Source organism: Dipteris shenzhenensis, chromosome 29 (assembly GCF_047967505.1).
Source record: "Dipteris shenzhenensis isolate YYH24624 ecotype China chromosome 29, Dip_SZ_1.0, whole genome shotgun sequence".
Lineage (NCBI taxonomy): Eukaryota > Viridiplantae > Streptophyta > Polypodiopsida > Gleicheniales > Dipteridaceae > Dipteris > Dipteris shenzhenensis.
In genome coordinates this window covers 28613780-28639582 of record NC_141624.1, presented here as the reverse complement: position 1 = coordinate 28639582, position 25803 = coordinate 28613780, and the positions used below count along the sequence as shown (strand labels likewise).

The window sequence follows — 25803 nt, the reverse complement described above, 5'->3', positions numbered from 1 at the left end:
GAGATTTGGGATCGCCTTGAGACATTATTTGGTAATAAAATCACCAACTCCAAAGTCTTTTTGAAGCTCAAGTTCTATGATTTGAAAATGGAAGAGAGTAATGAGTTGAGTGATCGTCTAGCAAGGTTTCAATATCTTGTTCAACAATCTAAAGTTCAAAAAGCGCGTCTTATGTTGTCCTTATGAAGAGTATGCACGGGATACCACACTTTGAGCAAACCCTTGAAGTACTATGCCTTGCCACTACCACGTTTGATGATATGGTAGCTACTCATTGAGAAGGACCGTCGTAATAAAGAAGCCATTCTTGCCTCTACTGATCAAGCATTTGCTTCCACAAGCAAATGGAAGACCAACAAAAATATTATTTGCAAGTTTTGCAAGAGAAAAGGATATATTGAGGCCCATTGCTTCAAGAAGAAGGAACACGAACAAGAGAAGCACCATGCCAATCTTCTTGCTAAAGAACGGGCCCAACCTGAAAATCCCCCTAAGGAGATACATGCAAGCACAACTGAGGTTCACGGCCTCTCTCTTGAGAAGCCTTATGACTCGGACCCTTGGGCTTTCTAGGCCCTTTATGCCATGTGTTTTTGTGTTGAATCAATCTCAGCCTTGATTTGTCCCTCTAAAATGAATGTATTTTGAGACAATAAGAGGTACTCTGCCTTGGGTTGTCTCCCAAAAATGATTGTATGGTTTTTTACTTTGGTATGATGGTATTGACCACCCAATTCAGAGTAAGCTGACTTAGAAGTCACTATCACACACGAGGTGTTGGATAGTTGGATTTGCTCTTTACAATATTGCGGTGAAGGGGGGATCGGTCTACTCCTTGCGTGTTGGGTCTCACACTCTTTGCTCTAAAGGGGGGTGTTGGAGACATCATAGCCAAAGAGTGTGTGAGATATGTTGTGTGATGTGTTGTACTAGAGATCTAGTAGTGGTTTGATATGTGAGTGCCACATGTCACCATGGGACTTATTACATATGCACTTGGTACTTGAGTGTGTGTCTAGCCTATAAAGGCTTGAACTTCACTTGTCTCATTTGATGATGATGATGATGAATGAATGAGAGTCTTTCATGGTGTCCACGTTTGAGCATCACTTCTTCTCTCCCTAACCTATCTCTCTCTCACTCTCACCATGTTTCTAACATAGAGGAGATATGTGCACCACACATGAGATGATTGTGTACAATAGACTCTAGAGTTGACCAAGACCTAGGGATACACACACGGTCGAGGCCGTAGAGTGGTGGACTATGGCACGGGGTCTCCTACTTTCACTTCACATAGAGTTGACCAAGATCTGGGATACGCACATGGTCGAGGCCATAGAGTGGTGGACTATGGCATGGGGTCTCCTACTTTCACTTCACACATTACCAAAATTCACAATCATTCTCTTAGGCAACTATTTATGGTGAACCTAATCGACCTTAAGTGTCCTGTGATCAGTCTTGACTTTCTTTGATCTTATAACACAAGTTGCCAAATCTCAGCATCATAAACATATCAAACTTTGTGTCTGTTAGAAATTACCCAACAGAGGGTACGCGCAGCGGAAGACTGATAGTAATGCCTAGGAGCTCACACAGTGTGGTGTGGGATGTGGAATCACAAACTTCTTAACTTATGTGCATAAAATAGATGTGCAGACTCATCAATAGACAATGAACCAGCCAGATAGAGAAACCACCAAAATAATATATTTCCGTCCAAAACTATGGACACAATACAAAAGAGATAGATCCAGAGTCCCACCAATGGTGTGGTCCTCTAATCTTACCACAAGGTACTTCTCCTATCTGCTGGCTATCTCTAGACTAGAGCCCGTGTGCTCCACCTCGAGCGTAAGTAGACTTTCCATCCAAAGATCTTCTCGATCTTGCTGTCTGGAAACCAGCCTAGGTGGGCTGCCACTCAAGCTTAGTCTGCAGCTCCTTCAGGGTCACCTTCACCTCCTATCGATAGGCCCAAGGCTAGCCTGCTTGCTGCTCCTGCCTGCTGTCAGTCGGCTGCTCCAGATGATGATTTATGAGGGCTGGAGGCCCTCCTTTTATAGGCCCAGGCGCCTGTCATAAAAACCGACCAGTCAGCTTCATACTGGCCGACCAGCTGGTCCAGCCCTTTAAGGGCTCTAAAACCGGGGCCCTTTGGCCCAAACTTCTAGGGCCTTTGGCCCTCCAATTAAGACAAGGGCCCAGCCCTATATAAGGCATGCCACTGCCCACTAGCAGCCCCATTTGCTGCTCCACCTGGCCTCCATGTGGCCAACCTAATCTGCTGGTCTGCCCCGCCCTTCTGCGCCATCTCTTCTGCCAGACAGCCCGCCACGCAGGCGCTTCCAGCCTCCCTATGCCGCCACCTGTGCGACTCTTTTGTAGGCCCATGGATTCCTGCTTTGACAGCTGCCCACATGGCAGACTGTGTGCTGCCCATGTGGCAGCCTCTGCCCTTTCTGTGTGCTGCCCATGTGGCAGCCCCAATATCCCCTGGTCTACCTCCCCCATGCTCTCCTCATATGGGGGCTTACAGATGGGGAGGTGACCTTTCCAACACCCCCTCTCACCGACACATCTCGGCCCAATGCCAACACGTCGATGACGATGTTCTCTTCCTAGCTTTCCATCCAGTGGCTCCTGCTCCACCAAGTCTGGTTCTGCTTCCACACACCATCCTGGTACACAAGTCCATCTCTGGTAGCACCTCCTGGCACCACCTCCTTCAGTCACGTTCTCGCCTTCGAACTCAAGCAACCCAGCCTCTATGATCTTCCAATTGTCCCCCTCATGATGAGTGAACAACCTGGAGTCTTCCAGGCACCATGCTCTGAGGGTCTATTTCAACCCGTCCTTCCTTTGGCAAGGTCTGCAACTAGTGAATATTTCCAGATTACCTGGACCATGAACTCTCACTGAGTTCCCAAGCAGGTACTCTTCTAGCTTCAGTACTCTTTGTCCATCACCTTCCAGCAATCTGCGTCTGAGATTTGAAGAAGCACCAATACTTCCCCTTCTGCCTTCGAAAAAGGCCAATTCCTTCCAATCTCGTATCACCTGAGACAAATGAAGAGCAGAGTCTTTCCACAGCATGCTATAAAGGCTCAAATGCAAAATATCAAGTACATACCAAACTGGAAGCAAACCTTGTACCTCAATGAGGCACCCGCCAAGAGCCTGTGTAATCCTTTACTGTCCCCTTCTGAAGTCCAGCATCCATCCGACCATGAGACCCCAGGGCCCTCCATGGAATCCACCCTCGTGTTAGTGTCAACAGCCCCGCACCTGGAAGGTACCAAGCGCTCCATGCTGTCCTTCACCTTCACAAAGGCATCTGACTCCTCGTCAACCCACATCTCTATGTCAGACATCCTCACTGTGATTTCTGGATCAACATATCTGACCTCGGTAACACTCAGTGATGTCACCAGGAACACTTCTTTATTTACCACATTTGCTTTGGCCTCTCCTTTTGAATCTGAGTCGGACTCCTTTTTGTTTTTCCGATCCGCCTTTTTCTTTCTGCAGTCCTTTGCAAAATGTCCTGGCGTATCACAATAGAAGCAATTCTTCTTCTACTTCCTTTTCGAAGTCTCCTCATCGTTAGAGTTGTTTTTCTTGGACTTGCCATCGTTAGGCTTGCCCTTTCCTTTGCCAGCGTAATCCTTCGCCAGCATCACCTTGTCGTCTTTGTCCTCGTTGTAGAGCTTCTCCCAAGCTTCCTCCTGTAGCAGTAATGGACCCAACTCCTCAAACGTCAGAGCTTTGGTCCTCTGTCCTGCTGTCACAGTCGTAACAAAGCTCTTGAAACTCCGAGGTAGTCTCCTCAGTACCATCAAGGCCAAATGGCATGAGTCTGTCTTCTGACCAACTGCTGCCAGTTGATCCCTCACCACCTTCACCTTCGTCAAGTGGCTATGTACCGTATCTCCTTCTTCCATATCAAGATTGTAGAGTTGATGCTGAAGAAGCAAAATCCGAGAGGTGTTGTCCGTCTCGTACAGATCCTTCAGAGTGACCCACGCCTCTATTGACGTCTCGGCCATCTAGATATGTGGAAGAACAGAGTACGCCGTAGTCCCTATGATCAATGCCAGGACATGAGCATCTCTGTCTTCCCAAGCTTCGAGCTCCTCTCTGTCTACTGCCATGACTATCTCCCCTTGCCTGTCCACCATGTCCTCCGGCTTCGCCTCCACTCCCGTGGTCAACTTCCACAACTTCCAAGCCACTAAATGACTCCGGATCTTCACTTTCCAGATCGGGTAGTTGGTCCTGTCCAGTTTCCCAGACTCTCCAAAGTTAGGGATAGTGAATGAGAGAAAACTGGGGGACGAGGAAGGGAGAGCAGGGGCTGTAGAGATTGACATCTCTGCTGTTTATACCACACAGCAAAGTCAACCAAACTCAATTTCAGTAGACCAGAACTCTGAACACACCTGACTGAACCTAAGTCACCCTCCTTCTCGTCGCAAGGGCACAATCCTCCAGTCGTGGAAGTCGATTCCTAAGAGCTTCTGAATCAGGGTCGTCCTTCAGCAAGGTGCCTACCTTCAGGCTCCCACACCTGTGAGCCTCCTACTTGGGCTCTGATACCATGTTAGAAATTACCCAACAGAGGGTACGCACATCGGAAGACTGATAGTAATGCCCAGGAGCTCACACAATGTGGTGTGGGATGTGGAATCACAAACTTCTTAACTTATGTGCATAAAATAGATGTGCAAACTCATCAATAGACAATGAACCAGCCAGAGAGAGACACCACCAAAATAATATATTTCCCTCCAAAACTATGGACACAATACAAAAGAGATAGATCTAGAGTCCCACCAATGGTGTGGTCCTCTGATCTTACCACAAGGTACTTCTCCTATCTGCTGGCTATCTCTAGACTCGAGCCCGCGTGCTCCACCTCGAGCGTAAGTAGACTTTCCATCCAAAGATCTTCTCCACCTTGCTGTCTGGAAACCAGCCTAGGTGGGCTGCCACTCAAGCTCAGTCTGCAGCTCCTTCAGGGTCACCTTCACCTCCTATGGATAGGCCCAAGGCTAGCCTGCTTGCTGCTCCTGTCTGCTGTCAGTGGGCTGCTCCAAATGATGATTTATGAGGGCTGGAGGCCCTCCTTTTATAGGCCCAGGGGCCTGTCATAAAAACCGACCAGTCAGCTTCATACTGGCCGACCAGTCTGCTGCTGGTCCAGCCCTTTAAGGGCTCTAAAACCGGGGCCCTTTGGCCCAAACTTCTAGGGCCTTTGGCCCTCCAATTAAGGCAAGGGCCCAGCCCTATATAAGACATGCCACTGCCCACTAGCAGCCCCATTTGCTGCTCCACCTGGCCTCCATGTGGCCAACCTAATCTGCTGGTTTGCCCCGCCCTTCTGCGCCATCTCTTCTGCCAGACAGCCCGCCACGCAGGCGCTTCCAGCCTCCCTATGCCACCACCTGTGCGCCTCTTTTGCAGGCCCATGGATTCCTGCTTTGACAGCTGCCCACATGGCAGACTGTGTGCTGCCCATGTGGCAGCCTCTGCCCTTTCTGTGTGCTGCCCATGTGGCAGCCCCAATATCCCCTGGTCTACCTCCCCCATGCTCTCCTCATATGGGGGCTTACAAATGGGGAGGTGACCTTTCCACTAGTGTCTTTAAAAGCTATTACACCATCCTCTTGCCTTATAACAGCCCCCAATCCTTTGCCAGTGGCCTCTGCCTCCACAATCAAGAATCAGGGCATACCAGCACAGGGGCTAAGAGAATGCAAATTTCGCCTTTTGGAAACCAATATGCGCTCACATTGACCATAAGAATACATGTTTTTAAGGAAATCCATGAGAGGGGCTGCCCTTTGGCAAAGTGACATGCAACATCTATAGACGGAAGCAAGTCCCAAAGATCCTCTCAACTGCATGGGATTGTGTGGTTGTGACCACGCCTTCCCACATTTTACCTTTGAAGGGTCCACTGAAATTTCGTTCCTACCCACACAGTGTTCAAGGTATTCAACCTCTTCTACCATAAACATGCACTTTGTTGGCCTTAGCATAGAGCTGATGCAGCCTCATCTCCTGTTAAAATGTTCAATTTGTTCATGTTTGCTTTTGTTGGAGATGAGGATGTCATCAAAGAAAGCCAACACAAAACATAATGGAAGTGGTTGAAATATCTTGCTATCTCTTCATTCAAGCTACAACTGCTTGTGAAGTCTAGGCGATTTCATTCTAGTCTCTCCCAAACGAGCATCTAAATCTATGTATGTATGTACAAAGATACATACATGTATCTTTGTACATGTATGTACATGCGCGCACACACTTTTCTTTTGTGAAATCAATTTGTCATTATATTACAAGACAGCCAATTACAAGCATCAGAAGATATCAATATATGACAAGAAGGCAGGACAATCTCTCTCTCTCTCTCTCTCTCTCTCTCACACACACAGCGAACGAGAGCGAGAGAGAGCGAGAGAGAGAGAGAGAGAGAGAGAGAGAGAGAGAGAGAGAGAGACCAAATTGATTTTCTGTAAGATAAATGCTGAAACCACTAAGATCCAAAAAGAACTCTCTGATAGCAACACATGGACTCAGCTATGGCCTTGAAATTTGAATGGAAACACTGGAAGAGAGTTTTATCATGAGAGAAAATATTCCTTGGGCTCCTCAACTCAATCAAAGGGATAAAATTTGCCATAGTTTCAGTAATGGGCAACTCTTAAGTAGATTTGACCATGAGAAAGATATGCAGCTTCTTTTCACTGGATGAGCCAAGAGTTAAAGGTAGCATGAGCATTCCAAATCAAAAATCGTACACCAACCAAAAAGATAAGACAGTAAACTCCAAATCAGACATGCAGCAAGGTAGGTAAAGACCTTTCTTCAGCTGGAACTGCACCATGGTAATTGACAGTTTCGATATTATTCTCACTCAAGAAATGGTCCACTGCACGGCACGAATTCAATGTATTGCAGAATACCATAACTCGATCACCCTTTGCAAGACTTGGCTCCAAAACCTGTAAATTCAACCTTACCAATCTAACTTACGTATCAAGTCTGTCACATTTAACTTGTGAATCTGAACAAATAATTTGTGATAAGCAAAACAGAAAACTTGAAAACTCAATCTAGCATATTTGCAGAAACTATTAATAGCTCCAAAAGTAAATTGACATGAAACCTCGTTTCTTTTGGGGGAGGAAAGCAAAAATGCACAAATATGGTATAGCTAAAAACACACAGCTTGAATATGCGGATCTTCACAGCAACGTACGCCTTTTAGAGTTGATGCTCAGTTTTAATGTACTCTACGGTGTCAATAATGGACCAACAACTAGTCATATTGTTAATTCTAGCATCAGTTAAGCTCAGCTACGGCAGTTTATGAACCCATCATAGACTAACATATTGTTGTTTTTTGTGTTGGATGATGGCAGATACCAGGTCCTAATTTTGAAGTAGTCAAAAAAAAATTGCCATATCATCAAGGGTTGTGGAAACCCTTTCACACATGTGACACTTCATACATGCTGTCCCTATCAGAATTGTAAGAAATTTGCTGATTTCTCCATTCTCTTGCTTTCTTCCATTCCAACAGGCCTGAAAGCTGAAGGTGGATTGAAGCTACACTAAGATTGAGTCCTTGTCATAATGTAATGCTCCCAGCTCCAGCTCCTCCCCACTCTCCTCTTCTGCCTTTCCACTCCCTGCATCCCCCCCCCCCACAAAGCTCCCTGGTCAGCTGCCAGAAACTTCCATTGCTCCCTGTTTGGCCCTTTCTCCGTGCCCTTGGATCACGCTGGTCCCGAGCATAAGCAGCCATCTTGGTTTCGAGAGCTTCCAGAATCTTTTGGGTAAACCCAATGCTTGCTAAGCTATAAAATCCAACACAACAACAATTAAAGAATGACAAGAAAGACAAGAATAATGCTAAGCGAGAGTCACACACACAAACACACAGAGAAATATGTTAGTTGACGAGACTGGTCATGAATTTCTTATAGGCAAGCTCCGACAAGAGCCTAGTGATACTAGAGTGGCTAGTTATGAACTTCTTATTCGACATGAGCCTGATGATACTCGAGTGGCTTGGTAGACTGTAACTGCAAGTGCATGCAGGGACATCAGATTCATGAACACAAAAAGGTTTTTGTCAAGCCCATTGGAAGGTGCATTTCAGTGATCGCGTCACCGTTAGGGAGTTTGGTAGATATATGGGGTTGAGGCAAAGCATTTTCATGTATGAAGTCTTGTAAAATTGCTGCTGCCCTGACAGTTGAGATTCTTGATTTGGACCTTCCTCTATTACCGTGAATGCTAAATTTGTTGCCGCCCTTTGCCTTGGTGACTAAATCCCAATATGTACCATGGGATAATCTAGTAATATTGCGATATGCCTTATTGCAAATCCTTTTTCCATTTACGAAAGGTTTTACCTTTTGTCTTGAACTTAGCCTTTTATTGCCATTCTGAAGAAAGCAAGAGAGACTTGTGAGAAGGTATTCATTTCTTTTGCTTCCCCTTCTTTGCCACACGTGTCCTCTACATTCCCTGATGTCTGCAAGATCAATGATGGTGGGGCCACATTTGTAGGACTAGACTTCCCTTAAGGGTGGTGGAAAGAACATACAACAAGCCGAGCAAATGCCTACTTGGATAAAATTCCATTACAAAGAGTTCTCTTGACATATCCTGCTTGGATAAAATTCCATTTATCTTACCCACATTCTCAACGTGCCTCTAGCCGGCCCTAGCAAGGAGACCCGTAACACAATGTTCAAAAAAGCCATGTTGAGTGTTATTCGCTAGTCCAAGTGTCACAAAGCTGCATCTATACATTCTTCACTTACACTACTTTGTTGGCTAAATGATTGCAAATTGCTCCATTTCACAAGGAAAGACGAAGGCTACAACAAGTCCCAAGGCACATACAATCTAGGTTTTGGCTACTATAATGTGAGTGGAAGTCATGGTAGGGTGATATATGCGAACAGCCTATTGATAGGCCTAGTACCCCCAGACCAGATCATGTCCAGGAGGGGTGTACTAGTCAACACATTGGCAGAATGCAAATCGACAATCAAGTCCGGTTAATCCCTAACTCAAGATCGGCCCTAGGTTGGCAGAGTGGTTGGCTGGTCGGGTTAGTAGGCTGAGTAATCAGCCCCACAGACGAGTGGGTCATCCAGCAGAAGGTGGAGGGGCACGCTAAGCCGCCTCCTATATAGAAGGCGTTCCCCTCGTGTTTCTTTTGTTGGAGATAAGTGCACACTAAGTGTACTATTTCCCTAGTCTACATTTGTCTAGTCTAGTCTTTGTGTCTTGAGTGTGTGCCATGTGGCACCTCTACAATTATCCCATAAGCACTCTTGCTCTATGTCTTGTACTTTGGCCCATATATTCATGGGTCACATCATTGCAATCTATCTAGCTTGTGTCTTGTCTACACTCATCTACAAGGTAACTCTTTGTCTTTCAATCTTGTTCTTATTTTACTTCTAGTTTTCTAGTTTCTAGTTCTTGCTTTTATATTCCAACATGGTATCAGAGCCATGTAGATCCTTCTTCTCTCTCCTCAGTCTGTTGTAGCCATAGCCGCACCTCTCCCAGCTATCCTCTGCTTCTACCCCGATCTCGTGAGCTGAAGGAGCCGCCTCTTCTCAGATTTATGCCCCGCTCAGCTGGTCACCATCATCTCCGAAACGGGCTGCTCCTGTCTGCCCTGCCACTCTCTGCGCCACTGCTTCTCTCTGCCAGATCTGCGCGCCATTGCTGCGCTCAGCGCGCCATCTCTGCCAGATCTGCGCGCCATTGCTGCGCAGTTCCGCTCTCTGCCAGATCTGCACGTGTGGCACTCCGTCCGTACGTTGGCCGTACGTTGGCCATACGTACCTGCACCCGTTGTACCAGCGTTGTACCTGTGAGCTGCCGCCCCTGTTCATGCTGAAGAGCTGCCCACGTCTTCCCTACGGCATTGCTTTGGAGCTGAAGAGTCTACAAGTGGTGAGCGAGCCGGCTTCTTGGATCTCTTCTTTCATTTATTTCTGCAATATTGTAAGGGAATAGACACTACCCTTGCATCTTAGCAAGAGGTAAGACCTTCCCACATGGCCTCTTCCTCTCATTCTCTCATGTCTATCGACAAATTCAATGGGTCCAACTTTCATACTTGGCAAATCAAAATCAAGTGTCATCTTATGAAAGAAGGTCTTTGGGACGTTGTTCACCGTGCTGCTCCCAAAGATTCCAACATTGAGCAAGTTGTCACTGCCAAGAACGACAAAGCCTATGCTATCATCTTGCTCGGTCTTGGAGATGATTACATCCATCACATCTCCGACATACAGTCTGCTTCTCAAGCATGGATCACTTTGGATACCCTTTTTGGACCCCGATCTAAAAACGTGTAGACAAGACACAAGCTAGATAGATTGCAATGATGTGACCCATGAATATATGGGCTAAAGTACAAGACATAGAGCAAGAGTGCTTATGGGATAATTGTAGAGGTGCCACATGGCACACACTCAAGACACAAAGACTAGACTAGACAAATGTAGACTAGGGAAATAGTACACTTAGTGTGCACTTATCTCCAACACCCTCCTTAAGTGGACACTAGGAGGAAGACAGAAAGACAAGACTAGAAGACAGACATAAAGACTGATAGACTGAGAGACAAGATAGAAGACATGACAGACAAAGATCCTGAGACACCCCTCCTCAAGTGATATCCTCATATGGGTCCACAAGGGTAGGGACAAGATGGATCTAAAACAAAACACAGTCAGATTGATAGACAAATAGACATACAGACAAGACTAGATAGACAGAAGACTCTACAATCAGTTAGACCTTGGAGACATTCCCTCCTCAGGTCCAAAAGCAGAATGAGTAAGACACTAGAACCCCTTGACCTACATCATTGGTGGTCAAAGTGGTAGACAAGAAATATGAAGTAATCAGAAAGCCCACTTCTCATCATATGAGGAAGGAACAGCAAGATCTGTTGATGGAGATGTTGCAACAACATGGGCTGAGGTAGATGCAGGGGCTGATGTAGAGGATTTGGAGTAGCAGTCCTTCTTCCGGTGATTATCACGGCCACAAATGGTGCATGGATGAGCCTATAAACAGTCCTTCTCCATATGATTAGTTTTGCCACAATGGGTGCAAGGCTTTCTTACCTTAGAACTTCCTTTCTTTGCTAAAAATGCAGTGTCAGTTACCTTTTGTTGTTGAGTTCTTTCTTCTTCTTGGAGAGCATTGATGATCACTTCAAGAGTAGGACTATTGTAATACTTGAAGGTAGTGACAAGAGTAGCATAGGTGTCAGGTAAGCTTTTGAGAAGCACAGCAATAGCAATATCTTCGGAGATGGGGGACTTCACTGATGCATATTCCTACATCTTTATCCCACAGAAGCCATTTTGGCAGCATAAGAGGAGAAAGAGTGAGACCTCAATTTTGGTCAAAACTTTGCAGTTGTTCAATCCAACATCCGTTGTTGTGTCACAAAGGCTCTTTGAGAGCAAGGATTGGATGGATGCTATGAATTCCCAGTTGGATTCAATACGTTGGAATCTCTTCTTTGAGCCTCCTTGAGTCCTCTTGGATTCCACTAAGATTCTCCTAGATTCTTCATTTTTCCCAAATAAAGATTTTCTCTCCCTCCTTCCTTCCTGAATTTCCTTAAGCTTGTTCTCCACCTACAAGCCACCATTTCCCAAGCCCTTTTTGCTGTAGCTTCCCCTCACTAGGGCGCACGTCCACCTTGGAGGAATTGTGAAGTTAGTGCTCCTACAGCCCGTGCCGACAATATTTACAGTCCGCACCATTTCTTGAAATGCGACCTGCTGGAGTTACATTTTGGTAATTCCTCTCAGAGGAAGTTTGAGTCAATAAAGGTCATCTACCTTGGATAGTCCTACTAAAATGATGTATTGCTTTTATATTTATGGTGTGTGGCTCCATGTCCCTGTTAGAATATGAAGCCAAGTTGAGTCAGTTTGGTGTGTTCTAGTGTGTTCTAGATTGAGTTCTAGTCTAGTGTGTCACATGTCATATTGGGAGTTATCCCATATGCATAGGTGTTCATATGTGTGTGTGTGCTCTTATATAAGAGCTGTACTTGTCTAGTGTCAAATCAATCAAGTATCAAGGTACAAGCTCTTTGGTCTACATTTGAGTACTCTCCTTTTGTTCATCGCTCTAGTCATTTCATTTCCATTTCATTATGTCTCCTTTTGAGTATCACTTCCTCTCTCCCTAGCCTACCCTCTCTCTCTCTCCCCCTCTCCACCATGTTCCTTCAGTCCCTACTTATTCCATGGAGCCAAGAGGGGGATGTACTATGGAAGCCATGTATTGGCTTTGATAAGTCTATTTATCAGGCCTGGCCACAGGTTCTAACATGTTATCGGAGCCAACAGCTAAGCTCTCATGGTCACATGAAGGAAAGCGTCCCTCCAAGTTTGAAGGAACCTCCAATTCAAGGCAGGTCCACACGAATTTGATTCCTACAGTGTGTTTCATTTCTATTTCTATGATTTCAGAAGTGATGGCTCTCACACGCCCATCCTGAATTTCAGTGATGTGGGAAAGTTGGATGGGACTAATGTTGGAAAGGTCACCTCCCTGTAAGCCCCCATATGAGGAGAACGTGGGGGGACTAATGGTGGAAAGGTCACCTCCCAATCTGTAAGCCCCCATATGAGGAGAACGTGGGGGAGGAGGACCTAGGGTCAGGGTTGCCAAATGGGCATTTGATTGGATGCCATGTGGGCAACACACCCAGAGAGAAAAACAAAGAGGGGGGGCTGCCAAGGACAGTACCAGGCAGTTATCAGCCTCCACGGAGGGCAGTAGGATCGCAGGTATGCCACGTGGCCAGCGGGGATTGGCTGGAGCAAGAACGGCATAGAGATGCAGACCTGGGACAGGTGGTGCTGACATCAGCAAGTGTACGGAGCAGGGTACAAGGCTGTACGGGGCTGGACAGGGCCTGCCAGGAAGCAGATCTGGTGCAGCATCAAGGGAGGTTGAAGAGGCAGGTAAAAGGGCTGAAGGGGGCAGGCCCCTTGCCCTTTTAAGGGGCCTGGTTGGGCTGGTTGGAGCCAGCCAACCAGGTCGGCTGCTACAGACCAGCAAGTCGGCCTGCTTGATCAGCTGATTTGCAGGGCCCTTCGGGCCTATAAAAGGGGGCAATTGGGCCCCCATTCACTCATCACTTGGAGCAGCACGAGTACCAGCAAAAAGGAGCAGCAGGGAGCTTGCCTTAGGCCTCATCACTGGAGGTAAAGGGAGCACACAGGAGCTGCAGACTTAGCTAAGAGTGCCGCCCACCTAGGCTGATGCAAAGACAGCAAGGTGGAAGGGATCTGGACGGAAAGTCTGCAGAAGCTCGAGGTGGAGCACGCGGGCTCGAGTCTAGAGATAGCCGACAGATAGGAGAAGGACCTTGTCGTAAGATCAGAGGACCACACCAGTGATAGGACTCTGGATCTCTCTCTTTTGTATTGTGTCCATAGCTTTGGACGAAAATATATTATTTTGGTGTCTTTTATATCTGGCTAGTTGATTGTCTATTGATGAGTCTGCACACCTATGCTATGCACCATCCCGAATTCAGATGGGATCATACCCTTTAGTTGGTTCCCATTAAGCTAGAGGCGTATGAGGGTGGTGCAATTGTGTAAGCTTGAGGGAATGACACCCGTGAGCTGGTTTCCCCAAAGATACATGAACTCAAGGTTTTGGAGCATTCCAAGCTCACTTGGGATGACATCGGTTAGTTGGTTGCCACCCAGGGTGAGAGTCACAAGGGCCGTGCAATTGGATACACTTTTGGGAATGGCATCCGTAAGGTCATTTTTACCCATGCCCAAAACAAGAAGGTTGGCAAGCATCCCAAATTCAGATGGGATGTCACCAGTAAGGTTGCTTGTATGGATTTTGGCATCCATGAGGGTAGTCCAATTGGCAAGGGTGGTGGGAATGCCACCCCTAAGATAATTGTTGTGGAGATACAAAAATTGGAGATTTTGCAAGAATCCAAACTCATGAGGGATTGATCTAGAGAGATGATTGAAAGACAAATCCAAAGAGGAGAGACACGACAGCCCACCTAAAGCTCGCATGATCCAACCTTCCAAACTGCTGGACGTCAAGTTGAGCTCATTCACCCATGCTATTTGCATTGAATTGTAGTGTGGCTCAACCTTAAAACACACACTTGACTCCTTTCCCATCACAAAACACAGATTTATGGGAATCGACTTCCACGACTAGAGGACAGTGCCCTTGCGAGAAAGAGGTTGACTCAGGTTCAGTCAGAGTTCTGGTCTACTCAAGGTTGAGTGTGGTTGACTTTGCTATGTGGTTTAGCAGCAGAGATGTCGACCTCTTCAACCTCTTCGGCCCTTGCTCTCCCTTCCTCCTCCCCCGGATTTAGTTATTGGAGTTACTGGAGCATCGTCATCAGCGTGTTTGCATTGGGCCAAGATGTGTCGGTGAGAGGGGGTGTTGGAAAGGTCACCTCCCCACCTGTAAGCCCCCATATGAGGAGAGCGTGGGGGAGGAGGACCTAGGGTCAGGGTTGCCAAATGGGCATTTGATTGGATGCCATGTGGGCAACACACCCAGAGAGAAAAACAAAGAGGGGGGGCTACCAAGGACAGTACCAGGCAGTTATCAGCCTCCACAAAGGGCAGTAGGACTGCGGATATGCCACGTGGCCAGCGGGGATTGGCTGGAGCAAGAACGGCGTAGAGATGCAGACCTGGGACAGGTGGTGCTGACATCAGCAAGTGTACGGAGCAGGGTACAAGGCTGTACGGGGCTGGACAGGGCCTGCCAGGAAGCAGATCTGGTGCAGCATCAAGGAAGGGTGAAGAGGCAGGTAAAAGGGCTGAAGGGGACAGGCCCCTTGCCCTTTTAAGAGGCCTGGTTGGGCTGGTTGGAGCCAGCCAACCAGGTCGGCTGCTACAGACCAGAAAGTCGGCCTGCTTGATCGGCTGATTTGCAGGGCCCTTTGGGCCTATAAAAGGGGGCACTTGGGCCCCCATTCACTCATCAATTGGAGCAGCACAAGTACCAGCAGGGAGCTTGCCTTAGGCCTCATCACTGGAGGTAAAGGGAGCACACAGGAGCTGTAGACTTAGCTAAGAGTGCTGCCCACCTAGGCTGGTGCAAAGACAGCAAGGTTGAAGGGATTTGGACAGAAAGTCTACAGAAGCTTGAGGTGGAGCACGCGGGCTCGAGTCTAGACATAGCCGGCCGATAGGAGAAGGACCTTGTGGTGAGATCAGAGGACCACACCATTGGTGGAACTCTGGATCTATCTCTTTTGTATTGTGTCCATAGCTTTGGACGAAAATATATTATTATGGTGTCTTCTTTATCTGGCTGGTTCATTGTCTATTGATGACTCTGCACACCTATGCTATACACATAAGTTTAAGGAGTCTGTGATTCCGCACCCCACATCACACTATGTGAGCTCCTAGGCAATTCTATCAGTCTTCCATTGTGCGTACCCTCTGTTGATCGATTTCTAACAACTAACCATTATATTTGGAAGGTCAAGCTCCACAACCACCTCAAAACTCTGGAAGTGAACGCAGGAATGAACTCAAGCCCAAGGATATGAAGGTCACTTTGGGGGAGGGATATGAAAGTCACTTTGGGGGAGGTGACAGTTAACGTAGATCCAAACACCGTCTAAGAATGGGAAGACCAAGTTGTCGAAGTATTGTCCATGATCATTGGGACTACAGCAAACTCAATCATTCGTTACATCGAACATGCAAATACATTGAGCAAGCCGTGGACCATTCTAAAGAACTTTTATAAGACGGATCTCTACTTGAGAATCCCATCCCTCCAAAATCAATTGTTCACCGTGAGAATGGGGGAGGGGGACTACATACGTGACCATCTCACAAAAGTAAAGGTTGTGAGAAGTAGTCAGGTGGACTCAAGCCAATTAGAAATGTTGGTTCTAGGAATGCTTCCAATTAGTTTCAAAGGCTTTGTAATGATCATTACAAATGGAGAGGATGGGACTCTTACCTTTCAAGAGATTGGGCTGTCGTTGCTATAAGAAGAAGTTGAGAAACTGTATGAAAGCAATAAGGACAATGCGCCTCTCACAAAACGAAAGGACAAGGGCAATATGAAAAGATTAGTCATTTCGCGAATGGCTCTAGGAGAGAGAAAGCAGAGCAAAAGAAGTAAAACGAAGGCAAGCCCAAGGAACAAACAAAATCTTATTGAGCTATTGTAATGACTGGAGCGTTGTTTGTTGAGCATTGTTCGATGCACTCAATGACTCATAGTTGCCAACCGAAACGGAAATGGGAGCTATGGAAATAGTTAAAACCGGGGAAACGGAGTTTCCGGCCACAGCCAAAACAACAGAACAAGAAACAACAATATGGTACAATTTATGTATAAAAACAACTTTTTTATACATAATAAATTTATCACTTTAGCGCTTTAAGTGACAAATTATGCTATTTAGCATTAATTAAGGCATGACTAATGCATCATGTTTCAACATCTATGATTCTATGATCTATCATTCATGAATGGTGATTCAACGGTCAACTAACAACAATCAAAAACGGATTACAATTTACAATTGCACAAGTTAAAAGCATCCATGGTATCTGCTATTATCTTGACTCATCAACCATGTGACATACCCAAAAAATAAAAGCACCCATAGTAGCATCCATGATCATAAATCATGTCAACCAAAAAAAGTATCCAACTGTTCAAATAATAATAATAAATATATTTTATTTTATTTTAAAGAAAACACGTGTCTGTTTCGCCATTTTCATTTCGCATTGAATTTGCCTAGTGCTATCATTTGATGCAATCAGTTTTCTATGTATTCTTTGCAATTGTGCCTTATATGTAAACAATGACCTTTTTGGCATGCTTGATCTCGAAGACAAGCCTGATGGCACAAACTACCCCATGTAGTCATACATGACGTGTCATGTCTTGGTGGCCAAGAACCGTAGAGCATCATTGTAGGTTTTGAGGTGAGACCTCCCTCACACACCTACTACCACTACATCTACCATAGGCGGTGGTAATGTTGTTGACTCTTCATCTCTGCCACTATTGCCCCAATTCCACCGATTGAGGATCGGGTTAGATGGTATGGCAGAGATGCTCAAGCTCATGCCTTGATTGCATTGATAGTTAAGAGGATGATAATCCCTCACATCAGGACTGCAAAGGATGTGTGGCATAGCTAGCCTCCTTCTATCAGATTCGCAATGAAGCACAGGTTGCATATCTATGGAAGAAATTAGATGGATGAATGAAAAAGGTTAAGGACTTCCAAGATCGTGCTACCACATTGAGATCGGTCGCTATGGGCAATCCTAACCATTACAGCTATGACCAGTTGCCACTCTATTGTTGTAGCAAAGCCGCGCCAATCACAAAATGCTTCTATCTTTGGAGATCAGACTTTTGCTACCCATCATAAGGCTAATGCAAAAATAGCAAAGCCAAGCACAATTGTGGTGGTACTTCAGATGCCAACAAAAATGCAGAAAAGAAAAATAAGGGATGTAATTATTCCAGGAAACCAGGTCATGAGATCTCTGGATGTCAAAAGCGCACAGAGTCAAAGAAGAAGAAGATGCAGTATAGCCTCGCACCTGCTATCACCACAATGTAAATATCCTAAGTCAAAGTACAATTGACCATTTATTTGATCATAATTAAAGAATTTTCCATCTAGGTTAATTATGGTCAAAAGAGTTTTTCTATTGGTCAAAGGTACTTGACTTCGGTCAAGTAAGCCTGATTTCGGTCAAGAAGACTTGGTTTATACCAAGAAGGTTCACTGCGGTTAACCAAGATGTGTCAACTTTAGTTAGAGAGTTGTGCCAACTTCGGTTGAAGAGACCTGACTATAATTAAGGCGCCTCGACCCTTGGTCAAAGCCCCTTAATTATGATCGAGAGTGTTGACTCCGGTCAACCAGAGAATAAATATATTTATATTTTTGTTATGTCTGCACATGTGTTCAATAGGGACACCCACCGTGACTAGAATTAGTCCACAGTGTATTATTTGCATGCAAAGCGCTAACAATTAATGGGTGCCATGGTAGTGCGCTTTAATTAATTGTTGCAGGTACTAGGAAGGATTATCTTTCTCAAGCGCTATGGAGCCTAACAAGCATCTAGGAGGTGGTTCGCATGACCAAGTGCTTCGAAGACTCTAGAGTTGCCCTTAGTGGCATGTAATTGGGAAAGTAATGTAGAATTTGACAAGTGGCTTGTTGCCAAGAAAGAGAGCCTAAGAACTCATGTAATTTCATTCACGTTTTGGATTTTGTAGGAGCAGCTTCACGCTGAACTCTTGTACTGAATTTTCTCTCAAGAAATAAAGTACATTCAGGGGGGTCCAGCCCGACATGTTGTCCTGGGCCCTAGCTGTTTGCAGAGGGATGGAATGAGAGAGAGAGTTTGAGAGAGCTTATGAGAATGTTTTTGCTGTCTTTTATGAGCGAGTAGTTACATTGGTATCAGAGCTCAGGATCAAGCCCTTTCTTAAGAGGCTGACGATCCAAGACAAAGTTTACCAATTGGAAGGCTTGAGTTGTCTTCAATTGTTGATGAAGCGGTTTGACAAGCAAGACAGAGAGCTAAAGAAGTATGCTCGTATTACGACGACATAAACTCCACACAATGTGCTTGGGCGCAATGGATTGTTTTTTAGATCTTTAGCGATGGAAATCACCACGTCGAGTAATGTTTTTCATGCAGGCGCATATGGAGGGGACGATTGACGACGATTGACTGTTATATCCTTCTGCCAACGGCCAGACACACCTAGCTTTTACAAGCAAGGAAGCTTGTGGACACGAAGATTGCACTATTCAGTTGAACTAATACCGGCGCAAAGGAAGCGTAGACTATCAACCAAGGCAAGTTCGTGAAGAAAAACCGAGATTCGGTGATAGAGCCGCATACAAAGAAGACCCTCGATGGGATGCCTGGAGCGATTCATGACTAAAAACTGTCAAGCTCTATGCGCCCGTGATGCGTGGATGAAAAGACCAAGAAAGTGATTGTTGTGGTTAACGGAGCCGGCAACGCTGACACAATGACCTCGACAGAGATCTTTGCCAAGGTTTGGGCAAGTTTGCATATGATGATGTGGCGCCCAGCCAGGCAACAGAGATGACGTGGCAGGTCAACAGACATGTGGCACACAGATGACATGGCACACACACGTGTGGTGCTGACGTGGTAGTACACGTAGCGACCAGCTCAGATGCTGATGTGGCACTGAGGACACCAGCTGACGTGGCAGCCAGCTCAGCAGATGGCGTGGCAAGCCAGTGGTTAAGTTAACTCTCGTTAGTTAACCCTGGTCAGAGGTCCAATTAGTTGACCCAACCAGACTAGTCTGGTCACTGTAACCAGACTGTGACCAGTCCAGTTAGTCTAGTTGCAGACTAACCAAACCAAAACCAGTCAGTCTGGTTAGTGTAACCAACAGTTACCCATCTAGTTACTATCCCCAAAAAAAAAAAAAGACAGTTACAGAGACTGTTTCTGCCAACAGTTTTCACCTACCTGAGAGAGTATTTACTGTCAGAAAAAGCAGAAATCAGAGAAAATCAGAGATTTGCAGAAAAAGATTATGCTGCCTTTCAGCAGTGAAAAGAGGGAAAAACAAATGCATTCTGAGTGCTTTTTGCAGCAACCAAGAAAGGGGCAACACAGTCGTTGATGCTTTGGAGCCCATTACTGGCACAAGTTGTGAATGCAAGACACCTCTTGTTGAGGTAAGTTTCTTTTTGAAAAGCAAAGGCTGCGTGCATCAATTGCATACACAGTGTGTGTGAGAAACTTGCAGATCTCAATCACCTATCCAGTGGGATTCAAAAGATAGGGATGCACATCCAACATAGAGAAGTGTGCAGCAAAATCAGCAAGAATTTGAGCAGATGGTACACATTCGTATGCAGGAGATGGAAAATCTCAGAAGAGATCCAAGAGCTCAGCATTTGTTTCAAGCAGAAACTATGCCTAATGCAACTTATGATGTGCCAATGCCAGAGGCACACTCTCGTGTACAGCCCAAGAGAGAGGGATCTCATAGGGGAGGGTCTCATAGCAAGAAGAGATCGAGGCATCATCACCGATCTCCAAGCCCTTCACCATCTACCTCAAGCTCAACTTCCGTATCTTCTTCTTCATCAGATAAACCATCCAGGAAAAGAAGGAAACACAAGAAGTCTAGGAAGAGCAAGTCTTCCAAGACCAAGGAACTCAAAGATGGAGGTAAATCTCTCACGTTTATGACCTATAATGGACAATATGGTCATACAAGCAAAGCACTGCAGTTCATTAGGCAGTTTGATGCTGCATGACAGCGACAGCTAGTGCATGGTGGAGTGCACAGACCTCAGATCATAGTTAGGGGGAACGGAAACGGGGAACGGAAACGGAAACATTTCGGGATTTTTGGGAGGGCTGAAACGGGGAAACGCCACGTCAGCAAGGGAGGGAAGTAGATGATGATGGAGGGCTGAAGCAGGCTGTAGGAGAGAAAGGAGAGGAAAGGAGTGAATGGGGCTGAAGGAAGGCTGGAAAACCTTGAGGATGGAGAGAGTATGAGGCTGAAGGAGTGGAAGGAGGCCAAAATCGAAAGCAAAAGACAAAAAAACGGGGCTGCCGGCAGATTTCGCGTGATTTTGGAGACCTAGCAGCCTGTGTTGTCTAAAACAGCACGTTTCAGGGCTCTGAAACACGTTTCAGACTGGCTGAAACGTTTCAGCCAGCTGTTTCAGGGTCCTAAAACGTTTCAGACTTTGAAATGCGTTTCAGGAAACGGGGCTTCTTTGAAATGGCGTTTCAGGCCTGGCTGGGCTCTTAAATGCGTTTCAGCATAACTGTGTCACAAATGGGTCAGCCCCAAAGAGGTGGAAGGGCTTCAAGAAAGCCTTTTACCAACAGTTCATGCCTAAACGGTTTAGAGATCATGTTCTTCAAAATTGGGACAATTTGCATATGGATGCAGGAGATACAGTGGATGTGTTCAACCAAAAGTTTTGGGATGGTTATTTGCAGGTTGTACCTTTCAAAAAGATCTCCAAAAGAACCCAAATGAGAAAGTACAGAGCAGGTCTCAGTCCAAAAATTCAGGCAGTGGTGAATGCTTTGGGGGCAAAGAACATTCAAGACATTATGCATTCAGCTTCAGTGGTTTTTGTAAAAGAAAAAGAGAATGATATGCATGCTGAAATGAATGATGCAGACAAAGATAAATTTCAGTTTCTTGTAAACTTTAAAGATTGTTTTTCATATGCTTTGCCAGGAGAGTTACCCCAGAGAGACCAGAGGATCATCAGATAGAGTTAGTGTCTGGTAGTGAGCCACCAAATAGACCACCTTATAGAGTCAGTGCGACTCAGAGACAAGAAATCATGGCTCAGGTACAGGACTTGCTGTGATTCAGCCCAGTTCATCTCCTCTTTGCTCACCAGTACAGAAGAAAGATGGTTCTTTTCGAATGTGCATTGATTATTGTGCATTGAATAAGATGACCATCAAAAATAGATTTCCGATACCACACATAGATGATGTGCTTGACCAGCTCAGAGGAGCAACAATTTTCAGCAAGATAGACTTGAAGAGTGGTTATCATCAAGTCAGCATACAACCACAAGATGTGCATAAGATAGCTTTTCGAACTACATTTGGGTTGTATGAATACTTAGTGATGCCTTTTGGGTTGACAAATACTCCAGCCACATTCAATAGAATGATGGATTGCATCTTCCGAAAGTACAGGCACTTCACGGGTACTTTATTTGATGATATCCTAGTCTTTTCAAAGACAGAAGAAGAGCACCGCGAACATCTTGCTTTGGTGTTTCAAGAACTTCGAAATCATCAGCTTTTTGCCAATAGCAAGAAAAGTGAATTCTTTTTGGAAGAGATCCATTATCTAGGGCACATAATATCCAAGAATGGGATACAGATGGATCCTGCAAAAATCTGAGCCATCCAACAATGGCCAGAGCTGAAAACTGTGCATGGAGTCCGTAGTTTTTTAGGACTTTTCTCCTATTATAGGAGATTCATCATGCATTTTGCTGATATCGCAGCTCCACTACATGACCTTACTAAGAAAAATGCAACCTTCACATGGGGAATGTCACAGAAGAAAGCATTCAATACACTCAAGGAGAAGTTGACTACAGAGCCTATTCTTGTAGTCCCGGATCTTTATCAACCTGTTGATGTTGATTGTGATGCCTGTGGAGAGTGTGTTGGAGCTGCATTACATTAGAATGGACATGTAGTAGCATACGAAAGCCGAAGATTGCGTGATGCTGAGAGAGATCTCAAAAAGAATTGTTGGCTGTAGTTCATGCTATGAATACATGGAAGCATTATCTTTTGGATGCAGATTTTACTGTTAAAACAGATCACCAAAGTCTGAGATATTTTCTAACTCAAACAAAACTTTTCGAGAAGCATATGAAATGGGCAAATATGCTGTCAATGTATCATTTTCAGATTGTCCATACCCCAGGAATTCGGAACAGAGCGACAGATGCCTTGTCCCGAAGACCCTAGGTCAACAATGTGACCATTGCTTATCATCAGGACCTAGAAGGCATGAGGGAGCAATATGCTAATGATGCAAATTTTGGTGAGATATTACAGCAAATGCAAGAGGGGCAGTCCACTAGTCACTTTTCCCTGAAAGATCTAATCAAAGATGACTGCCTATGCATCACCCAGGAGATGAGGAAAAAGATTTTGGAGGAATGCCATGCACCTCCCTATGCTGCACATAGAGGAATTACAGCAACAACTCTAGCACTAGAGAGGTATTTCTTTTGGCCAGAGATGAGGAAAGATATACATCAGTTTGTTATTGAATGACTTACGTGTCAAAAAGTGAAGTATGATAGACAGAAGGCACCTGGCCTACTTATGCCTCTTCCCGTGCCTCAGGCACTGTGGGAAAGTATTACAATGGACTTTATTTTTTATTTACCAAGATCAAAGTCAGGGAATGATGGGATTTGGACTATCATTGAAAGATTCAACAAGCAAGCTCATTTCATTCCGGTTCGCAAAACCATAAAGGCAGATCATATGGCTAAGCTTTTCATGGCACAGATCTTTAAGCATCATGGTATGCCTAAGTCATTGTCAGTGATCGAGATCCCAGAATGACCAATCTATTCTGGAGAGCTTTATTTGATAATATGGGGACGTATCTGAATTTTTCTTCTTCTTTCCATCCCCAGACAAATGGTCAAAGTGAAGTAGCAAATTCTATAGCATTGGATATGCTGAAATGCCGTGGGTGACTAAGGTTCAAACTGGGAAAAGTACCTACCATTGGCAGAGTTCGCTTATAATAATACAGTACACAGCTCTACAGGGAAAGCCCCCTTTGAGGTCATCTATGGAAAGGTGATTCTGCCACCTATCTTGAGGACCAAAGATGAAATATTTGCAGCTGTTCAGTTTGTGAGAGACCTCCAGATAGCTTATAGCCAAGTCCGGACAGCAATTGAAAGGTCTCGAGAAGCATAAAAGAGCTGCAGATAAGCATAGGAGACAGTTAAATCTCAAGGAAGAGGATTGGGTACTTTTAAAGTTCGAGAAAGCTAGGATCCGCAAGTTTAAAGGCAAACAGAAAGTGTATGCAAAGTTATCTCCCAGGTACTATGGCCCTTTCAGGGTTACAGAAAGAATAAATGAGGTTGCATACAGGTTAGCATTGCCAGAGCATTGGAGGATTCACAATGCATTCCATGTGAGTCTTCTAAAGAAATTTCACGGGCCATAGCCTACACAGGTGCAATATCAGAGGATCCACCAGAAGTGGATGAGCTGGAGGAGGTCCTTCAGGCTGCGCAGATTGTGTATCATACTGTACACAAAGGCCCTCACAACAAGGAATTTTACAGATACCTTGTAAAATTCAAGAATTATATGGCTTTAAATGCCAAGTGGATGGATGAAGACATGTTGTCCGATCATCCACAGCTTTTGGATATTTACAAGGAAGCTTTTCAGTTGAGGTCAACTGAATACAAGCCGAGGGGATGTCACCACAATGTAAATGTCCTAAGTCCAAAGTACAGTTGACCATTTATTTGATCATAATTAAAGAATTTTCCATCTAGGTTAATTATGGTCAAAAGAGTTTTTCTATTGGTCAAAGATACTTGACTTCGGTCAAGTAAGCCTGATTTCGGTCAGGAAGACTTGGTTTATACCAAGAAAGTTGACTGCAATTAACCAAGATGTGCCAACTTTAGTTGAAGAGTTGTGCCAACTTCGGTTGAAGAGACTTGACTATAATTAAGGCGCCTCGACCCTTGGTCAAAACCCCTTAATTATGATCAAGAGCGTTGACTCCGATCAACCAAAGAATAAATATATTTATATATTTGTTATGTGTGCACATGTGTTTAATGGAGACACCCACCGTGACTAGAATGAAGTATCAATGGGCAAAATCCTGACCAAAGATATGGTCCCCTTGATCTATCCTCGAAATGCCCCTACATGAGGATAATCAGTAAAAATTCAGTTGGCTATATCCAATCAATGGTACTGTTCTAGTCATAAATATAGTCAACCATCATAGGAATAACATCCTATGTGATCCAAAGACTGCGGAAATATACAATCCGAAATCTCTAAAAATAACATCCACTATCGGATATCCTGTATAAACTTGTGCACAATAAACCGCTCCTATCACACGATCATCCAATTCTTAGGGTCTCTTATCTAGGAACACCAGGTTCCAAACAAGGCATTGACAGACCATCATCAGAAGAGATGTGGTAACCCTCCCTGAGATTGAGTCTAGACTATGGAGCTCCAGGGTTGAACCCAAAAAATACATGGCTTCTCTTAGGGTAAAGAATCTTAGTCAGCCCTCGTAAAAAATCTAATCAAATTGCCCCCAATTCAATTCAGCCTACTTGTACTTCACCCTAGAGGTCCTTGGGTATTATTTCACGCTGGATTATACCACCACATCAGAGAATCTTAAATGTAACATACCTTAGTGTCCCATACCACCAAAGTATACTACAAATAAAAAACTCAGTAGACAATATGAGTAAATCAGGTAGCCAATCCCTCTTCAACTCAGATGATCCCAGATTGAGTCAGGGTGGCAAATCCGTTCTCAATCCTTTTCTTAATGTGATTATATCACCCCCTTGTGTTTTAATACCCCAACCAATAGGTCAAAGAAGAAAACCCAGTAGGTAGCATCCCTAACAACTCTTGAATCCTGACTATCCATGACCTCGGGCTAAAGAGTGAGAATCAGAATGACCCCGCCTTTGGACATGATTCAAAGAAGGTATCCAACAAGACTCATCCTGGTCTAATCAATAAGAACCTTCATATGTCCAAACGGTAACTCGAAGAAACATCATAACTCACAATCACATCGAGATCAAAACTTCAAATAGAAACCAAACAGGAATCTACACACCAAGATTCAAGAAAGGGAAATCCAATTGCCTTTGTCAAATCTGGTCTAATATGTAACAAATACTCGGGCACCATCAATGTACCATATATCTAAAAAACTTCAAGATATATGCAAGAAAAGTATAATTTGAAAAAAACCATCAAATTATAGATGCCACTAGTTAAAAATCAAACCCAAATTAACCAAAACCAGGTCAATTTAATAACAAGACAGTTTACAATTCATACAAAATTGGGGAACATCTTGAACCAAGGATTTCAACTTCTT

At 44.8% G+C, this 25803-nt stretch overlaps 1 protein-coding gene across 1 annotated transcript in view; it reads right to left on the bottom strand.

The window, feature by feature from the left end:
* Positions 1–25803, bottom strand: part of RH39 — a 99946-nt gene that overhangs the window by 39800 nt on the left and 34343 nt on the right. The window contains exon 6 of the mRNA XM_087400888.1: positions 6874–7016. Within this exon, the coding sequence (XP_087257014.1) occupies positions 6874–7016 (143 nt within the window). The remainder of the gene's footprint in view (positions 1–6873; positions 7017–25803) is intronic.